At 40.0% G+C, this 20,304-nt stretch overlaps 1 protein-coding gene across 10 annotated transcripts in view; it reads right to left on the bottom strand.

The window, feature by feature from the left end:
* Nucleotides 1–6,222: 6,222 nt before the first annotated feature.
* ZNF462 (zinc finger protein 462) overlaps nt 6,223–20,304 on the bottom strand; it is a 91,340-nt gene continuing 77,258 nt past the window's right edge. For all 10 annotated transcript variants that reach the window (XM_072359766.1, XM_072359765.1, XM_072359771.1 and 7 more), the window contains 4 exons: nt 14,933–15,156; nt 12,392–12,524; nt 7,633–7,747; nt 6,223–6,466 (listed from right to left, as the gene is read on the bottom strand). In XM_072359766.1, coding sequence (XP_072215867.1) covers nt 6,265–6,466; nt 7,633–7,747; nt 12,392–12,524; nt 14,933–15,156 — 674 coding nt within the window. In that variant the 3' untranslated portion in view covers nt 6,223–6,264. The remainder of the gene's footprint in view (nt 6,467–7,632; nt 7,748–12,391; nt 12,525–14,932; nt 15,157–20,304) is intronic.

Genomic DNA, 20,304 nt, shown 5'->3' on the forward strand with positions numbered 1-20,304 from the left:
ATCTTCTCCTACTTGAAAGCTCTTTTCTGCATCTAAGAGCTATTCGGTGCTGCCCATTATTAATGACGCATATAAACCCACAGAAGAAGACTGTTGAAAGCTAAATTTGATCCTGCCAGAAGATCGCTGCCTTAGGATCATTACGTATCACTAAACATGTATTATGTGAAATGCACCTCTTTTGGTAGAAAATAAGGGGACATAGGACAGATAGAAAAGCTGAAGAAGTCAGAAGTCAGTCCCCTTACAAAATGTTGGGGACAAGCTGGAGAAATCAAAGGTTAAGAGAACAGTGGAGGAGTTTATCTTGAAATAAGATACTGAGTCATCAGTCATGGGATTGTATGCATCTGAAAAATTAACAAGTGTGAAGATACCACATAGTCACTGGGTGATGTACTCCAGTCCTGCTCCACTCCATCATTAGGAAAGCTGCCCTGTGATGCTGTCCAAACGTCTTCTCCCTGTATATCCATGCATATACATCCTGCATGACCGATAAACCAGTCTTTCTTCTCTCCTTCCACCCTTGCAAGATATGTACTGTATTTTCACACACAGCTAAGTAACAGCAAGCACACCAAGAAGAACAGTGCCTTCAGCTTGGTTCTCCAAATATCTGTTGATCCAAGAAGGCAACATCCTTCTTTACCAAGACATTGGCCAGGACGCTTATACCACCCAACCCCACGTTTGGTTCATAAGTTTTCTCTGCTTATCCCTTTATATGAAGGCAGTTTGTTAAATAAGTGACAGATAAAATTCTATCAGAAGGTTAATTTTTTTGCATCTTGGAAGGACTGTAGCCTTCAGTGCTGAAGCTTGTACTGCTGACGGCTCAAATTGAAATCCTCATTTCCAGTGCAGTTTGGTATGGGAAGAATGGAATTAACCACTCTGAAAATAAAGGTTTTTATAACATCTTAAGCCTATCTTGGATTACATATTCCATTTTTCCAAAGTGCTCTTAACCAGACTCATTTCCTACTTGTTAATCAGGCTGCTTTGAAGCCAGACTGTGGGCTCTCATGTTAGAAAAGTTCTGTGTTATCAAAAAAATACTGAATGAAACACACTTAAGAGAAAGGAAGAGTGGAGAATCTTGTGGCAGTTTTCATTGAAATGTATTGAATACCTGCAAATAAATTGAGACATTTTCTTGAGGTCAGGAGGATAACTTTTGCTGTTTAAGTGCACATAAAGTCTTCTGTACTATCAGTTTCCATGATAACTGGGCCACTAGTATCATTTCACATGGTCTCTTTCATTTTGCAGAGAGTAGAGTTCCCAGTGGAAACCCTGAAGGTCAGGATTTAAAATCCTTACTGTGACCTTGCCAGTCTTTCAGTTTTGGTCCCCAGGGCTCCAGGTAATCTGTGGCCTGAGTTGCACAACAGTGCTGTAGGGAGGTTGTAGTCTCCCTTCCCATTGCAACTCCAGCAAAACGTTTTCATCTGAGTGATTATGAAAGCAAGATTGTTGCATGGAGAGAACTCCAGTGCTGCGACCAAGGACAAAAGAAACGCCAGCAGTCAGCCAGCAGTAAGGCAGCAAACATTTATCTGGACTTCCTAAGAAAATGAATAACAGTGAGACTGGGAGCACTGTGTGCAGAGCACCAGTTGTCCAATGGCATGAAGCCCAGGACTCCCACTTATAAGAAAGGGAATTGTCTGGCAAAGGAGTAAGATAATTGGAGTAAAGTCTCATCATGTAACCACTTTTTTGCCTCTTCTTTCTCCCAAATCCTTAAGTTGTATTTTAAAACAGATCAGGAATCCCGAGACAGGTGAGATGGTCACGTTGAGCCAAAAATCTGCAACTGAGAAGATGGCAGGTTTTGCTACAATTTCTCTTGTCACTGGGGTGGAGTAACTGAAGTGTAATGCTCTATATATCATCACAAGGTGTGGCCAATGCCAACAGAATCCAGTCTTGTATCAGAATTTACATAGCCAGCAGGAGCAGGAACATTATCACCCCCCAGTATTCAGCTTTGGTGTGGCCTCATCTTGAGTATGTGTTCAGTTTTGGGCCACTCACTACAAGAAAGTCGTGCAGTCCCTGGTGTGTGTTCAGAAAAGGGCAATGAGGCTGTGAAGAATCAAGCCTTATATGGGGAGCAGCTGAGGGAGCTGGGATTGTTAGTCTGGAGGAGGCTCAAGGGAGACTCTATTGCTTTCTCTAACTGCCTGAAAGGAGGTTGTGGTGAGTTGGGGATCATCCTCTTCTCCTAGGTAACAGCAATAGGATGAGAGCAAATGGCCTCAAGTTGTGCCAGTGAAGGTTCAGGTTGGGTATTAAAGAAAACTTCTTTTGGGAAAGCATGGTAATATTCTGGCACAGGCTGCCCAGGGAGGTGGTGGACTCACCATCCCTGGCGATGTTCAAGAGCTATGCAGACACAGCACTGAGGAACCCAGCTGGTGGGCATGGTGGGGACGGGTTGGTGGTTGGACTAGGTAGGTAGTCATAGAGGTATTTTCCAGCATTTTCTGTAATTCTGTGACTCCATCGAGTTACATAACTCTTGGTAGTTCCTCTTTTTTTAACATACTGGAAGTAAAGGTCAGCTCTGGGATAGAAGATACATAACTGCAAACCATTTGCAAGCCTTCTTTACGAACAACTATTTCCAGAAACCACTGAAAAAAAGCCAATACTTAATAGACTAAAACACATAATTGCCTCCCCACCCCCCCATCTTTTTTTTTTTTTTTTTTTTTTTTTTTTTTTTTTTTTTTTTTTTTTTAAACAGAGGATAAGGAAGTAATTCCTTTGATAAATTATTTTGACTCACAGGGAGACTGAAAAGAAAGGTGGAGGCTTGTAAAGCTATCAGGTGATTAGTTTTCAAACTGTTTAACATTCTGTACACTCAGTTCCAGTAAAATTAAGTAGCAGCTTGAACTGGAAACAGGATCTAATTAAGATACATCCAGAAAAAAATGTCTGACATCTTTTAAATGTTCTTTAAAAAAAAAGTGTATTAAATAAATAAATAAGTAAATAAATTCCAAGACAACACCAAAGCATCTTTTTAAGTTTTCAGTAGACAGAAGGTTAAAATATAACAACCCCTGCCTCAGGTTACTAGGTGTGCATTCAACACTGATTAAACACGGTCTTAGCACTGGATCCAGTAGGTCATCTGATACTGAGACATAGAGCATCCCAACTAATGAAGACTGAGTTGATAGTCCAGATACCCAGCCTGTCGTTTTCTATTTTGATACTTCAAGACTTCAGAGTTCTTTCATTTCTGTGTTTGGGTTCAGGAATAGTCAGCCAACTTTGGGAATATGCCCTTGGCCTCTAAGACCTCTAAGGGATGCAAGGCATCCTTCAGGGACACCGTTGATAGGCTCTAGACCTGAGTGAGCTACAGGGTGCCCAACCCAGTCTCTACATCCCAAATTCCATCTCAGTGAAGAGAAGGTGAAGAGAGGAAAATGGTGCTTCACTCCCTCCTAGAGATGCTAAACAGAGACTTAGTCACAGAGACACTCATACGGCCTGTCGTCAAGAGTACAGAATGCAACACACAAAGGCAAAACACTCTTAAAAAGTTTTTATTAATTTCATTGTTGTTTTTTTTTTCTTTTTTTTTTAAAAAAACAAACCCGTCAGTGCAACAGTTCAGTATCCCCTTCCTATCCCCCATCAGTAAGCAGTAATTTTAAAATCAGGAAATACCGAGTGCTGAAGCCAATGGGTTAGCATTTTGCTATTTAATTCCTTCTGTCAAACTCTGAAAAAGTCCTCTGTATAAATTAAACAATGAAAAAAAAAAATGTTATTTTCAATTCTATGTCATTACAGTCAACAGAATCATAATAATGCATCTAACATGTGTGTCCACAATATATCAGGTATACATTTTTTGGGAAAAGAAAAAAAAAAAAAAAAAAAAAAAGGAAAACAATATGACATTCTAGGCTTGTTAAAAGGATAATGGTCCCATATGTTTTATTAACAGGTTAGCAAAACAAAATCCAATGGATTACAATATTTACATGTTATTTGAAAAATAAAGTAGTGATAAAAGCATGTCACAATCATTTCTTTCTTTTTTTTTTTTTTCTTTTTTTTTTCTTTTTTTTTTTTTTTTCCTTTTTCATTTTTGGTAGCCATTACAAACACCCAATCCAGGTATGGAACTGTTTTAAATACATTTGAAATGAGGCCAATTAAAAAAAAAAAACAAAAAAAAAACAAAAACAAAAAAACCAAATACAGACACAAAATGTGTTATTTATACTTGTCCCTCCAATGTGTTTTTCACATGACATCCCCTCCCTACCTCAAAACAAAACAAAAACTAAAAAAGGCAAAAAGAAAAACAACAACAACAGAAAAAAAAAACCAATAATAAAAAAACATAATCAAAGGAATCCCCCAACCCCACAACTGATGAATCCCCAAAAGCAAAACACCATGCTTCTCAAGTAGCACTTATTCCACAAATGCAACATTTTTGCCATCAATTTCACATGAAGCTCTCTGGGACATTATTCTCCCAGGAGCTTCCTCTTGTCCCCCCTCCCCCTCCCATCAACCTCCCTTCCTCCCCCCGCTCCCCCCCAAAAAACAAACGAAAAAACAAACAAAGACACATGCATTTCTAAAACTAAGTTTCAGTCAAGTACTTTCTACTTTTTGGAAAGAAACTCTTTTTGTTCACAATCAGAACATACCGTGGGCACCAGATCCTGTATTCCTTGCTCAGGCAAAATTCCCCTTGAGCTGGGTAGGCTTTCCACCCAAGGAAAAGTGCAGGATCGGCCACTTGGGTATGCAGGTTCCTATTCATTCTACGCTGCTCCCCTCACACTAAAAGCTAAGGAGGAGGGAAAAAAATTCAGCAACTCCACCTTGAATCAAGTAAAAGTAGTTCTCCAGGCTCAATATCGTAAGTAACTATTTCACCTCTGCTCGCAAAAAGATGTGTTAACAAACACCCCTCCCTCCCACTAACACAAGAACAAAAAAGAAAGCACGCACACCACGGACAGAAGAAAAAAAGGCAGCCAATCTTAACAGAAAGTTACTGGTGTGAGACTGATAGATGTTAATATGACAAGCAACAGAACGGTTATGAGGACCTACATGTTTGGCCCGCAAGCTGCATAGCTGTGCTGTAAGTTTGGTTCTTTAGTTTTTTTAAAAAAAGTTAAAACGTCTTTGTTATTTCCATATGTTTAAAATTAATAGCAACGACGACGACAACAGCAACAGAAAGTTCTATTCACAAGATCTAGTCTCCTTTCCCTGTCCCCCCTTGAAAAGAAACAGTTCGTTTTACATGAGAAACTCAATTGTGCTGTATTTGTAACACCTCAGGCTGACAGAAAATAAATGCGGCAAACCAAACCGCACCATCAGTCACATGAAATCTATCAAATCCTAAAATTATAACTGAACACTAACAAACAGCTTACCTGGAATAAAGGATGACAATTCACAAACAGTTATCTAGGAATTAAAGTCTCTCTCTCTTTTTTTTTTGTTTTTTTTTTTACTAAAATAATTAAAAAAATCACAGTATTTTAAGAAATAAAACCCACACTGGGATTTTAAGCACAATTTGTTTTTCTTTCTTTAAAACCTTTTTCTTCCTCCATTCACCACCTTGCCCAGCAGTCTCTCTACATTTAACCACAATGACAACAGGTAGTACTGACAAATGCAGAGATCTCCCTTGGTTAATTTTGAGGTACTAGGAAACAGGTGACTGTTTTAAGCAAAGCAGTTTCTGTTTTTTGTTTTCTTTTTTTCTTTTTTTTTTTTCTTTTTTTTTTTCTTTTCTTTTTTTTTTTTTTCTTTTCTAAAGCAGTTGCATTCAGTCTGGAAAAGCAATATGTATTAAAACTAGAAAAACGCACCAAAATTTGTGCGTTGAAAAGTTATCCCCCTTAACTTTTTCCACGCTCACGATGCTTCCATTCATAAACAATTCAAATCTCCATTGCAAAGCACGTTGTGTAATGTTGGAACATGGGGAGTTTCTTCATTAGTCCAAGATGAATGTAACTTCCCATTGTCAAGATCCAGAAGAAAGGATGCAGCAATGTAATGGAGCCACTTATTCCATCACTTAAATATTTAACTTTAATATACACACACTCACACAGGTACCAGTGCTTTGAAAATAGATCATTCAGTCCTAAAAGCAGCTTTATGTCTTCCTTCTGCCCACCCCGCCCGCCCACCCTATCCCATTCATCACTGTTCAAGTACGTTGATTAAAATCACACCAAATGCTTATTCATTTTTGGCCTCCGAGTTCTCTTGGAGAGGTTTGTCAGGAGTTACCACACTGACTACGGTTTCGCTGTTGTGGGAATAGTCCAGCACCATTTTCTCAATGCCTTCTTTTTCTTCTGGCAGTGTGCTAACAGTCTCCTCCACGTCCTCCTTCGGCTGGCTGTCCTCACTTGTCCCAAGCTTGCTTTCATTCAGTGCCCTGGAAAGCCGAGCAGCAGAATGCAGAAAGACCGTCAATACAGAGAAGGACAAAGCCAATCCACGTGTATCACATCACACGCACGGGAAATCCAGACCACTTCCTGAAACAGTAGCCACAAGCAGCCATACCACTGCCACCTCATGCTGACAAGGAGAGACAGTGGAACGAAGCTGCCAGTGGGACCAAGAAGATTCCTGATTTGAAATAAAGCCTTTGCCCCTCTTAGCTAGGGCAGATACGGCATGAGAAGGAAGAACCTCACTTGCAGCTTTTCATTCCCCTCTCCCCTTTCCCTTGTAAGTGAGACCTACGAGGTACAAAACAAAGGCACAAGAAAAAAAGTACCTTTCCCAAAAAGTAATGATCCACTAAAACATTTTGGAGCTTCCAACACTTCAAGTGTGCTCATCTCGATGAAATACTAACATCTAAGTAGTAATTTTCATCCTGCAACAGTTAAGCCACAATACTGTATTCAAATGCCTTCTGCAGGACAGCAGCCTTGAATGAGATCTGCTCTTTGAAGAAACTCCTGTCAGCAGAGCTATCCCTGCTACAGACAAGATCTTCATCAAGACAAGGAAAATAAGCATTCCAAAGACAGCTATCTTATCTGTGATGCTTATCACCACACAGCATTCAAACTTATAAAAAGACAAAGATCATTGCTGGGAGCTTCACAAGGTGCATTTTAGGAGGTACATTTCAAAACGATCTATTTTATTTCTCTTTAAAATCTGCACCAAATTCTTCCTTTTGCTCTATGAGTTTAGCTGCAAACACACCAAGGAAACGTAACAATATAAGCAGAAAGGGACCAAAAACATTCCTAGAACATTCTTCATAATTTTCTGCCATTTTTATGCTGGTTGTCTGGCAGGCAAAGTCAGCAGCACTCCTTGCTGAAGTTAATCCTGAGCCTAAGTGGTATTCTTACAGGGACAGCCCTAGAATCTACAGCCAACATTGGCTGCAGGGTTACAAAGAGTGAACTCATACTGAGTTATCCAATAACTGTAGCCATGCTTTAGAATTCTTCCTTCACGTAGCTGTGTTTGCCTTCAACACAGGACTTTTAGGGAGGTGATGAACACAATGGGGTAATACACAAGATCTCCTCTGTCACCTTTGGCTTTTTGACAAAGGAGAATAAAGCAACTTACATTCCATGTCTCAGCACATGTCGCTCCCACTCAGAGCCTTCTGTAAATGATCGGCCACAGAACTCACACGGGAAGCGTTTCTCTGGAGGACCACTGTCAGGAAACATCATAGAATCTGGAAAAGGAAAGCACAGACTGTGAATTTTACGTGTCAGGGCAAGAAGAGTCCTCTTTCATGCTGCTCCGATTCATCCCACTGCTCAAGATTGTAAGACATATCCTTAGGAAGCAAAAAGACTTATCCATCAACTACTGAGTTTGTGGAAATGTAACTGCTTCAAATCAACGTTGAGATAAGCTAATGGTAAAAAAATGTCTTGAAAGCAATATGAATTAAAGCACTAAATCCAATCTGCAACTTTTGCATTGGCTGTACAAACTCTAGGAAGCAAACACGTACAGTTAACATGTGACCCTCATAACAAAGAGACTCTTCACTGTTAAGTCTTAGAAGCTAGAGTGTTTCTAAAAAGTTCTCTATTTTAACTGCATAGGTTTTTCATCCCATTCTAATGTTTCACACAAAGTACCTGGGGCCTCATTTTACGGGAGTGTCATGCATCCGATAACACAAGCGAAGCCACTGGCAACTTGGAGTGGTATTTCTGAGAACCAACACCCGCAAAAACACAGCCAGCTTCAACAAAAGATGAAACATGTTCTCACAAATTAAGAAGATCACCACACAAGCCATTAAAAATAATTGCATGGACTATCTCACTTGATTCTTTGGCTGGATATGAGACAGCACCATCTGCTCAGAGCATTAATTCCTTAGCAGGGATTATCTTAAGCAAGAAATCAACAGAATGCCTGACTCCTTCCAAACTACATAATAAAAGGGATTTTACTTCACTCTGCTTCTGATCTCTGCTCAACTTGATTTCTTCACTGTTGGACTTGCTATGTTCAGGATCAGCCCGTGATCTTAAAATTGTCCACACGTTCACTATTATCTGAGTGTGAAGTTCTGTAAAGGTGTTTTTGTAATGTAATTGTCACTAGTTATTCTTTCCTGAAGTTCTATATGGAATTGTCCTTAATATCACTTTTTGTCTCTTCCCCTTAAAAGAAAAACACTCACTTTGTATTACTTCTTGTCAGTGATTTGTGATGCGGCTATGTATCACAAAGCCTGATGCAGTGTCACTAGAACACCAGAAAAGGAGTCAACACCATGAGTTCAGTTTACAAGGAATCATACGTAGAACTACAGAATGGTTTTGATTGGAAGGGCACTCAAAGCCCACCCAGCCCCAACCCCATGCTGTGGGCAGGGCTGCCCCCCACCAGCTCAGCTGCCCAGGGCCCCATCCAGCCTGGCCTTGAGCACCTCCAGGGATGGGTCACCCATCTGAATTTGACAACTAAGTTTGTGGCAAGAATTCATTACTACGTGGCAACACACAGGCAAGTATGGTACAGGGACAATTATTTGTGGAGGGTAGATATTCTGGAATGCAAAAAAAAAAAAAAAAAAAAAAAAAGCTCTTCTCTGCAAGAACTTCCCTGCCGTATAATACACAATAGGAACTCTATTCTGGGTCTCTGCAGAAAGGAGGTATGTACTAGAGGATATTTCGCTGAAATAAATAGGGAGGATTTGTATCTGCAATTCCATTAAGAACAGCAAGTGTTACTCTAGTAAATCCACCAGATCTTTAGAATACACTGTGTTGTTCACTCCCTGATAGTTTTCACTCCTTGGGCTGCTAATTTGGACTGTTTCCACAGAGGTGTATCAGAATCTGTTCTCTGGGGCCTACAGATGACAGATAACAACCTGCAGAGACACCTGACCTCTCTTCAGGTGTTTTTTTTACATAACATGCACAAACACTTCTGGACTTCTTTTTTTTTTTTTTTTTTTTTTTTTTCCTCTACTGTGGAAGTTGATTCTGGTTTCTGTTAAGAACAGAGAATGAAGGTTGAGACAGAGGACATCTGAGGTGCAGTTCCTAGCAGGGGCAGCTTTGCATTTTGGGGTGTACACCAGACCCCCTCTTTCCCTTTTCCAGCCTCTGCCACCTTCTTCAACCCAGGTCACTGTATTTTTTGCTTTCCTTCACCAGCAGCCAAGAACTCTTTTCCCTTCCCATCTACACTGCTGTTCATCTCTGCTGACAGGACATACCCATCTCTGCCGGATCACATGGGTAGTAGTCCTTCTCTAGTCCACTGCCCAAAAGCAACACTCTCTTCCTTGCGCCTTCAGCGCTGCACACACCAGCATGAAGCTGAAGAGGAAAATCTAGACTGCTCTGTTGACTTATGGAAAGAAATCCTAGCTCTGCCAAACTCACGGGCTCCAGAGGTTTCAGACAGCATTTCTTTCCAGATTCTCAGGGACACAAAGAGACACTCTCAGCAAATCACACTTCTTGCTAACTCCACAAAGACTACAGCTGTCAAAAGCACCCAAGTGGAATATGAGATTACATAGCTTGATGTGGTTTGAAAGCTGTGACACCATTAACCATGGTGACAGGCAATATTTAAAAGCACAGGTCTGGTCTGGTCTTATGTTAACAGAGCAGAACTTTCTAGGGTAGAAGTAACTTCTATAAACCACTGAGAGAAGATGTCAGCACACAACTCTGCATCCAACCACACGTTCACCTACCTCACCACCACATTTTTCAAAAGTATACTTTGTATCTTCAACCTTAAAGCGATAAACCTCATTTTGAGAAGAAGAGCACAGCAAATACAGTTCCTTGCAGATGGCATAAATGCTTCCTGCATTTTCCACCTACTGCAGTATGCAAATGGTATGGATTCAAGGGAGGAAAATTAACACAGGTTAAATAAACATTGCCTCTATGGTCTGGTCAGGAAAGAACATTTGTGCAACAAGCCAGAAAACATGTTTTTTGGATTTTTTTTTTTTTTTTTGTTTTGTGTTTTTGTCGTTCTTGTTTGTTTGTTTTACTAAAAATGAAAATTGTTAAGACACTCGCTTAACTATTGCTCACATGTAACACAGAGATAACACATCTCTTTTCCCCATGTATGCACAACTCCAGTACACAAGGTGATATTTTTGTTTGCACAATAAATGTCACAAAATCAAGTATCCCAGAGATAATTTTAGCAAGGAATTTCACCTTGGGCTGTCTCCCTCCTTCCCATTTTCATGGATGTGCAAGGCTTGTCAGACAGCACCGTCTTTCCCTTTCTCTGAATACCATGGTTTCCAAGGTCACTTCTGCACCTGTGCTTGGATGTAATGCTAAGGTAATCCTCACAAGGACAGCATGACTCTTCATCCCTTGCTAACTGTGGGTCTATACAAAACATTAATCAGAACACTATGTCTGCAACTGAGGGGGAGAGGGGTGGTCCTGTAGTCAAAGCATTATGCAGTCAGCATTCCAGCCATGAAGTTCTGATGGTTGAAGCTCTATCTGAAGTGACATCCTAGTGTGTTTCCTAACAACACAATATCCAAGAACTCTGTAATGCCTATCTCCTTAGCAGACAACCTGATTTTTCTATTGTTGCTATCTCAGACTTTTGTGAGGGATACTCTACATTAAAATTTAAATGGTTTCCTACCCAACTACCTTCCTTTCTGAATAAAATAGAAGCTATCATTAACTGCACTTGAAGTGAAGCACCAGTGATAAGTACAGACTGAACTGAGGCTTTAAGGACACTAAAAAAAAAGCCAAGACACTGGGGTCTGGCTATTAAAAAGGTGAAATGATCTAAGCCCCTCTTGTTCTGAAAATATCCTTTAAACTGAGAAAGTTTAGTCTTCAAGGTAAAGAGGACTTGGGGAGACATCTTTTCTTTTGTGAACGACTCCTGAATTAAAAACGAACCTTCTACTGATAGCTGAAAATTCTGGAGGAAAAAGGCAAACATCTTGGGATATTTTTAATCAAGTATGTAGAAACTTGCCTAACTACAGTTATCAGCACCAGTAGGGTGAGGCATCCCCAGAGCCCAGAATCAGGCATCATGGGGCTCATTAAAGAGTTGTGAACACACTGCATTTAACTGATGAACTGAATATCAGAGTGGGCCAGAAAACAATTTAGACCAGATCCTTGCAATAAGCTAATTTGTATACTGGAGAGGAGAAGGACAACACAGCTTCATTTACAGGAGGGCTCTCTTTTTCGTAACTTTGACCAAAATCTGTGCATTAGTAAGCATATGACCCAGCCTTGCTGAAGTCTATGGAATTAATTACTGACACAAACTTAGGCACATAGTTAAAAAGAACACAATTGAATAGGTTGGTCATGGTTCTATCCCAGTTCTAGAGCCACCAACTGCAACAACTGCAGCAAGAATGACTCTCTGACAAGGAAGGGAATGCTAGGCTCAGAGTTAATAATATCCAACTAAAAAGCTTGGGCATGACCTCTTCATCCCTGGCTTGAACAGTAACAAGGGTGTAGCTAAAAACTGGTTACAAACACAGAAAATCTGTCAGACCACTGAAGTATTACACTTGAATGGCATCAAGACCTTATAGATGTTATCTGCATGGGCAGATAAGGCAAAGATACTGTCTTTGTTTTCTCACAGTACATATTTTCTTAACAGTCAGAAAACTTGTAATAAGGATTAGAAGCATAAGATTTCCCGGGGATTGGTGTCTCCTCACAAAGGCTGCATTCTGCTCCTGCTGGCATGCCTGCGTGAGTCTACAAGAATGTGGTATAGAGTGAACAGCTGACATTGCTTGGTGGGACTACTGCAGTATGCCACTGTGCAAAAAACAACAACAAAAAGCTGTACTGACCTCTCTCTTCAGTCTTGGGGCTTAACTCTTCTTCTTTTTCTTCCTCATCACTGCTGGAGCTCTCTGTTTTCCCCTTCATTTGTTCCAACTGGTCCAAGTTAACCCGACCAACCAGCTCAAAATTACGACTCACCTTTGACAGAAACACTTTTGTCAGCCATCAGCACAACCATGAGTCACTCAGAAAAACATACACACAGGGCAAAATGAAATGTAGAGCACCCCAAGGCCTGCTTAGCCAGAGGTGACATGCAGACCTCATCAATTTAACAGACATTTATTTTCTGTGATTGCTTTTTCACCATTTAATCAGTATTTCTCATGTTGATATTCAAAAATTAATGCCATTCAGTAAATTCTCATAATTTCTTTCTGTTTTTGAGGTACTGAAATAAAGAAGTCCAAGAAATGCAAAACTCTTTAATTTGCAACCTAACTGGACCATTCAACTACTGTATGAAATGCTGCCATTGCACATCCATGCTGAAGGAAAATGATTCATTCAGCTTCATGCATGAAAGGACAGGTCCTTTACTAAGCACATGGCTGCTTCATGCCACATACACTTTCACTCATTAATAACAGATTAATTCTCATTACGAATGTCTGCAAAGTGCTTTGCAAACTGATATATAGACTATAATGAGAACACTTCATCCAGCAGTCAAGTTCAGCTAAGCCAAGGGTGAAATGCAGCAGCTAGTAAACAGATCAGGGCAGCAGCATGAAAGCGCAGCTTAGGGCACAGGAGTTGGGAGCTCCTCCACATACACCAGAAAAAGCAGAGGAGCAGTCTAGATTTACAGTGAAGGCAGACTGCAGAAGCGTGACCAGGATACCACAGCTAATACTTGTTGGATGACAAGCGCCCTCTGAGCTCATTGATCACTGCTGGGAAGGATTTTGGATTCATCTTTCATGCAAAAAGACAGACCTCCAGCAGCACAGGCACTGAGCCACCAAGGCAGTGAGAATGGAGATAGAGGAATGAGAGCAGTATAACACCCCCTGCAAGATGCTGAATGAAATATCAACCACCACTGACTAACTTATGTGCTTCTACAGAAAATGAAATGTGAATGAACCAAAGGATCAAGTGAATTAAACTGCGGTATATCTCCAAATTGCAACTATCCTAAATGCAGTGGAGCTCAGGTAATCAGGTTCTTAGAGCTACTATATACAGACAGCCAGGATGAGGCTCTCTGACTTGACTTGTTACCTCTGGAGACTTAAACAGACAAGACCACATGCAAGACGCTTAATTCAACTCTGTTCCTGTGAGGAACTCTTGAAGGCACAATGTATTACTTGTGTATCTAATCATGGCACGTACACACAAATTAGTAAGATATAAATTACCAAAGAAATATGGTGAAAAAATATCGTATGCTACTGGGAATATTATTGTAGGTCCAAACTGGAGAAGAAGACTAGGTATGGGAAAAATCTTCCCAGGCTGATCCACTGTCAAAAGAATGAGGATTAATGGCTCCTGCATGTGGCAAGATTAGAAGATTCAGAGCATCTCACATACCATGTGAAATGAAAAAGATTCTCAAAGAATAATAAAGAAGTAGGCAATTACACACCGCAGGCTAACCTAAGTTTACAGAGTTTTCTTCCACAAGATTTTTGTTTGTTTGTTTGTTTTCTTTTTTAAGTGTGCAGAGTTTTGTTGGTACTTCTTATCTGCTAATACTGTCAATATAAATATGTTTGGTGATAAGAAAAGTGTTGTTCAGTCAAAGAAGTGGGAGTGAGTTTTAATGAAGACTTGGGTAGGAGTTTTAGTGAGGAAACTGTCTCTTAACAGATAGAGGCAAATAGCTGCCTCCCTGGAACTGGAACAAGAAAATACTCCGATAAATACTCCAAAACACATCTCAGTTCTAGAACTGAAGTATCTCAGCTACACAGATACAGAAATTCAAGGCTAACAGGAGTCTGCAGAAAGCCTTCTAACTGATTATCAGAGACTGGGTCAGGTCTGCACTCAGACTCCACAGAAACACCAAAGCAGTCTTAAGCTGGGACCTGATTATATTTGCTGTTTATCTTTCCCTAGTTAAATGTAAATACGGATGCCTTGCTCTCTTTGTTATTCAAATATGCATGGCATGTCATGCTGCTGAAGTTGCTAGAGCAATCTTATGTTTGGAATCTCTTGCCTTTTAGACAGGCAGGATGAGGTAGCCTTAATATTGTTTCATGTCTTTTTTTTACCCCCTCTTTAAATAAAATTAACATTGACAACTGCCTTTTCCTGATGATCATGCTCTGCATAAAATAGTCTGCTAATTTAGGTCATCCTGAACAGTTTCAGAAACCCTCAGTTTTGAATTTCGGAAGGAAAAAAACAAAAAAGGAAAAATAGAAAACAGAGGTTTAAATTCTATACGAAATTAGTTTTCAGACAGAGGGAAGGAAAGCAGGTTGGCTAATCAGAGTGTACAGAGTAATTTAGGGTACATGCAAGTACCCTAAATGCAGCATTTACATGGAGGAGGTTGTTACAAATTAAAGCTATTTGAAGCTTACCTTGTGCTCATCTCGAAGGTGAGCATCCAGTTCCTCTGTGTGTTTGGTCTCATAGTAGCAGAGTTGGCATTTGTAAGGTTTCAGTTCATTGTGCTTCTCTATGTGCTGCTGCAAGCTCTCATCGCTGGAGCAGGTAAAGGTACACTTATCACAGCGGAAAACAACTCCCTGCAAGTACTTTGATAGTTTGGAACGGCAGACTTCAATGGGAACGACCCGCTCTTCTGTAGGAACAGGACAAGGTTCACTTAGCAAAGCTTATGAAGTATCAGGCCATGGGTCAACAGGGTGGAATCTACCACCCACACAAGGAACAGAACCTCCTTTATGGGTATGCAGGTCTGCCTACATAGGAGTGGGAAGCAAACTGGACTACCACACACACACACACAAAAAAAACCAACCAACACCCACAAAATAACTTCTCTGCAACAGCAGTGTTAATCGTTTGAAGCTACAAATGCAACTGCCCTTTGGGAAACAAGGGTATGATTGGAGATCTGCGGGTGAGTGAGAGAGTGAGACTCCATCTGTGAGCCAAGATGAAGAGCCTGGGAATTCAAAAGCAGTCATAAATCAGCCAAATCAATCGACCATTTTGGTTCAGCACTTGACAACAGTCAGAAACGGCTGCAGAAATCTAATAAGAATGGAAGGTGCAGAGTGCTATAAAAATCAGAGCTGGTATTCTCAATGCCATATTCAAAGCTGCTCACTGGTGACTAAGGGGGCAAGTAAGGCACTTTCTTCTCCCAGAAGAGGCCATGTAGTCCAGTCAGCAGCAGAAACTCCCAACACACCCATAACTTTCAGAAAGCTCAGGTCCAAAATCTAAGCACACATCATGTCACACATCCTACAGTTCAGGTCAGGGACATAGGCTTATACTGCAAATGCTCTCACTGAGTTTCTACACTCTTTGCTTCTCAAATAAAACAGAGACATTTAACAAAGCAGTAATTAGTTTCAATCTTTTTACACAGTAAGAATCAGATGTGTGTAATACCCATCCACTGCATTTCCCAAGCCGTGTGCACAAGGGAAATCCCAAACTTCACCTTTCAGCAAGAGGTCACCATAAAATCCTTTACGGACCAATTATGGGCTTCTGTTACTCAACTGGCCTTTTTTAATTAACACTGAACATCAGTGCTGCTATACCTTGTGGACTGAAGATTAGAGGAGAATCCTCCTAACACAGGTCATCCTGAACAGAAAAAACAAATGAGCAAAAACTGTAGGCCAGAAACTCAGTTAATGTGAAGGGTAAGGCACAGTCCTCGTATAAATCTGAGCTAACGGTCCCTTCCCTTTAGTGAGGTTGGAAGGTAGGAAGCATCACTTCCGAAGACAACTAAGGAAATACAGATTGCTTTATGACTTTTCTGGAAGGTGGTGGAAGCTCCACTATTCTCTCATCTTTAGCCAATCCACACACCACCACTGGCTCACGAGACCTGTTCCACAGCGCTCAGAAAACTCTATCTTCCTCATTTTCTCACTGAATACTTACACTATCCTACCTCATGGCTTCCCCTTTGGCCCCTTCAAAAAGCAAAACTTTTCCCAAAGCTATGTCTTTGAAAAATGCTGAAGACTTGTGGTTCTATACTAATAACATCTCTAGGTATACAAATGCTGAATTGTGGCCTTTCAGTGTGGAAAGCAGGGAAGGGAAAACAGTCAAAAAGATAACAGAATTTAAAGCTGTGATTCTGTGGTCAGGCAAAGGCTTTTTTTAGAAGGTCCTTGCCACTGTGTGCTTTTGGACTTCCTGATGGAAGCAAAGCAGCCAGTTTCAAAAGTGAAAAAGCCAAGTTAAGTATTCAAAAAAAGAAACACCAACTAAAATATCAGAAAATTCACCTTTCCTCTAGCATATGGCAAAGATTTAAAAACAAACAAATACCACAATAACATCCTATCTACCTCTGTGGAGCAATGCAGGATCACCTAACTCACACTGGGGAAACCTATTGTCTCACAATCACACATATGCTCATCAAATGAAAAGCAGCACAGTAACATGAGGAAAAAAAAACAAAAACACAAGATAAAAGTAAACATCAATTATAGCCTGAAGGATTTTACTTTCAGGAAATGATTTACAAGTTTTACATGAGTATTCATAGTGAGATTCCTCCAAGCAATGACTTGGAACTTACGGAGTCATTTGGACCCAGAATTTCACATTTTATAAGGCAATCTTCCCAGACCTGGTTTGCCTTTATAAAGCTGTTTGTACTGAATTACTCATTTATCACGTGTGAATGACTGGCAAAATTCCAGCAAACCATAAAGGTTCCTACACAAATTGAAAGATTTAGGTGTTGTTTTTTTTTTTTTGTTTGTTTGTTTTGTTTTTGGTTTTGTTTTGTTTTGTTTTTTTGTTTTTTTCCAGATGTAGACTTCTTCAGACTTCAACAGTGTCTAAGAAAGGACTCCAGTGTATGCCTCATAAAAAAGATGCCATGAATTGTGGAACTGTAACAATAAGTATAAGGAAAAAAAGAATAAAAATAACAAAACAAACACCTGAACAGTATAATCACAGTTTAAGAAATTCAATTTTAGATTAAAAATATTCACGTTAATTCCAGTACAGATAGAGAACACACTGAAAAGTCACCAATGCAGTAGTTACTTGCAGCACAGAAACACAAAGCAGACATGTATATTTTTCCTGAAGGCATAGAAAAAGACTATGGATTTATCAGTCCCTTGATATAAGAAAAAATCTTTACTCAACAACACACCATACCATATACTATTCAATTCCTTCCCTAAAACACAGGCCAAGTACAAAGAGTCCTACAAATTATTTGGTTATGTCAGGTGTTTGTCCATACGTATTTGTTCCCATAATCAGTGTAAATCAAAGCTACAATCACTTAACACATAGCATTTTGTGTTCAGTTAGCCAAAAGCAAGCAAAACACTGGGGTATGTATGAATGAAAACGTGCCCATGAGGGATATTGACAGAAACAACCATGTGTATGGAAACAGGATATTTAGCAACAAAGACTCTGGGGAGGTAGATTAATTTGAAATTTTCATTTTTTTTTTCTTGAATTTACTAGACAATAGAAATGGTGAGATTTCTATTAAGTGGAAGGAAAAAAAAATCCCTATCTGTACCAGAATGAGAGTAAAATGATCTCAAAAAGAAGAAAATATAAAACCCCAAGGACTCTAAAGCAGATTTAATAGAGATCTTACTAAGTTGCATCAGACCTGAAAAAGTATTAATGTGTTTCAAAATGTGTGATAGGAATGATACCAAAAGGGATAATGAAACCAAACTGTACTGTCCAGACTAAGTTAAAGCTCAGCTGCTCTGCTGGCTGTGGAGCAAGATTTCACTTTCTTTCCCATAGAGGGTCCCCCTGCTTGCCTGGCCATACTTCATCTCTTCACATGCTTGCATAGCAGACGACCAAGACTTCTAGCTGTGTCAATCCCCTGATACAGCCTGCCAAAAGGCAAGGAGCCTATGCTCCACATGTGCCTATAGAAATGACACTGAACAGCATTTACACTGATAAAGAACCAATTGAACAGAATAGGTTACACCTGTAAAAAGACTCTTGGACCCATCCTGTTTCCTCACACTCTTAACAGAAAGCAAATTCCTTGTGTAATTCTTTCTTAAATACCATTCAGTCTTACAGCTTATAATGCTATAGCCCTGCATGAGTCAACTTCTACAGCTACTAATGAAGAGATGCATATACTCTCAATTACAAATACACGCTGCTTCATCAAGGACTTTAGATGCAACAATTTGGAAAGAATATAAGAATTACGCATCTGCAAATGTCTTTTTACACTGGACAAAAAATAAATATGAAATGGATTGAATCCTTCACCCTTGATTTTACATGCTGCACTACTCCACCCACCTAAAAAATTAACTTTTTTGGACCAAAGCTCAGGACTATGCTCGTTTTATAAGTATAATGCCAGTAAAGGAGGAAAGATGTTTCATGCTGCGTTCAAAATCTCTCAGCCTCTCTCTCATGAGGGGGATTTAACAGTGCATGCTAAATCTTGTCAAAATCATCTGCTTCAGATGCCAAGCAATAAACACAACTAAAAGGTTATTTTTTTGTTTTGTTTTTAATTTGAATACACGTATTGGAAAGAATTGTAAAGGATGACTACACTTACTTTACTACCACCACTCTTGATGCCTGAGAAGATCCCTGTGCTTTCTTCAGTAGGTTTCTTGCCAACTAAACTCCCATCTGTATTAAAACTTATTTTATTGTTTTACTTCTTCCAGTACACTAGTGGGAGTACAATCATGTCATTTGCTACCAGCTGTTTCAGCAGCACAAGGACTCAAGGGTGGCTTGTGCAAGTGAAGCCACAGCTGAACAAAAGAACAGATCTGGTGTCTCTCAGGAGGTAAACAACTCCCTGTAACTGATCAGAAACACCTCTGTATAGGCAGCACAGCTTCTCAAACTTATGAAGTGCTCTTCTACTAGTGCAACAAGACACTCCCAGTGTAAAGTCTACATTTGATGGAAAGTCTCATAAGTAAGTCCATCAGTTTCTCCCTCATTCTATCTATAATTTAAAAAGCAGTGGTCACTGGTTCTCTGGCAAGTAACAAACCAAACACACCTTGATATCACTTGGAACCACAGGGTACACTGCACAGGGTTAAACTAAACCCTCTTCTCCTCTGAAGGGAGTTAATTCCAGAGTATGTCCTGAAGCTGGGCAAAATCTGACACTGCAACACCTTCAAAGACAGGAAGTAAATGCATCTGCCGAACTTTTACAACAAGACAAAGCAGCTTTGTAACGTGCATTTTTAATCACTGGCAGGTCACTTTTTCCCAGATGTTTCCTCAGAAGAGTCCTGCTAACAGACAGAAATTTCTATCAAGTCTGCCAACACCACTCTTTTGGTACAAGAAGGACTTTAAGTAACCAATACTGGGAAATTGTATGTTACAAGAAATTTTGTTAGCACTTGTCATGCCAGGATCTCCTCCAGCAAAAGATGGCATGCAAAGCTTGTGTTTGTACATCACCAGTATCCTACTGTGAAACTCTGCCCAACCTGAAAGCAGGCAGAGTGCCATCCCACCACATGGGTTGGGATTTTGGCAGCCAACAGACCATCTACAAGCATCAAATGTGATAGCTGTGGGCAGGAATCCCAGCCCACAGAGCCCAAATAGCTGTCTCTTCTGAGTTAGGAAGTCTGTAGTTAATATAGTGTAGAAATCCCTAATCCCACTTTTAGTTAGGTTGAAAAAAGAAGGGAGAAGATAAGAAGGAACTGGAGTCTTAAAGAAAAATGAAAATAAGATAATTCGTGGTTTGATCCTCAGAACAGTAAAACACATCATG

The sequence above is a fragment of the Excalfactoria chinensis genome, chromosome Z (assembly GCF_039878825.1).
Source record: "Excalfactoria chinensis isolate bCotChi1 chromosome Z, bCotChi1.hap2, whole genome shotgun sequence".
Lineage (NCBI taxonomy): Eukaryota > Metazoa > Chordata > Aves > Galliformes > Phasianidae > Excalfactoria > Excalfactoria chinensis.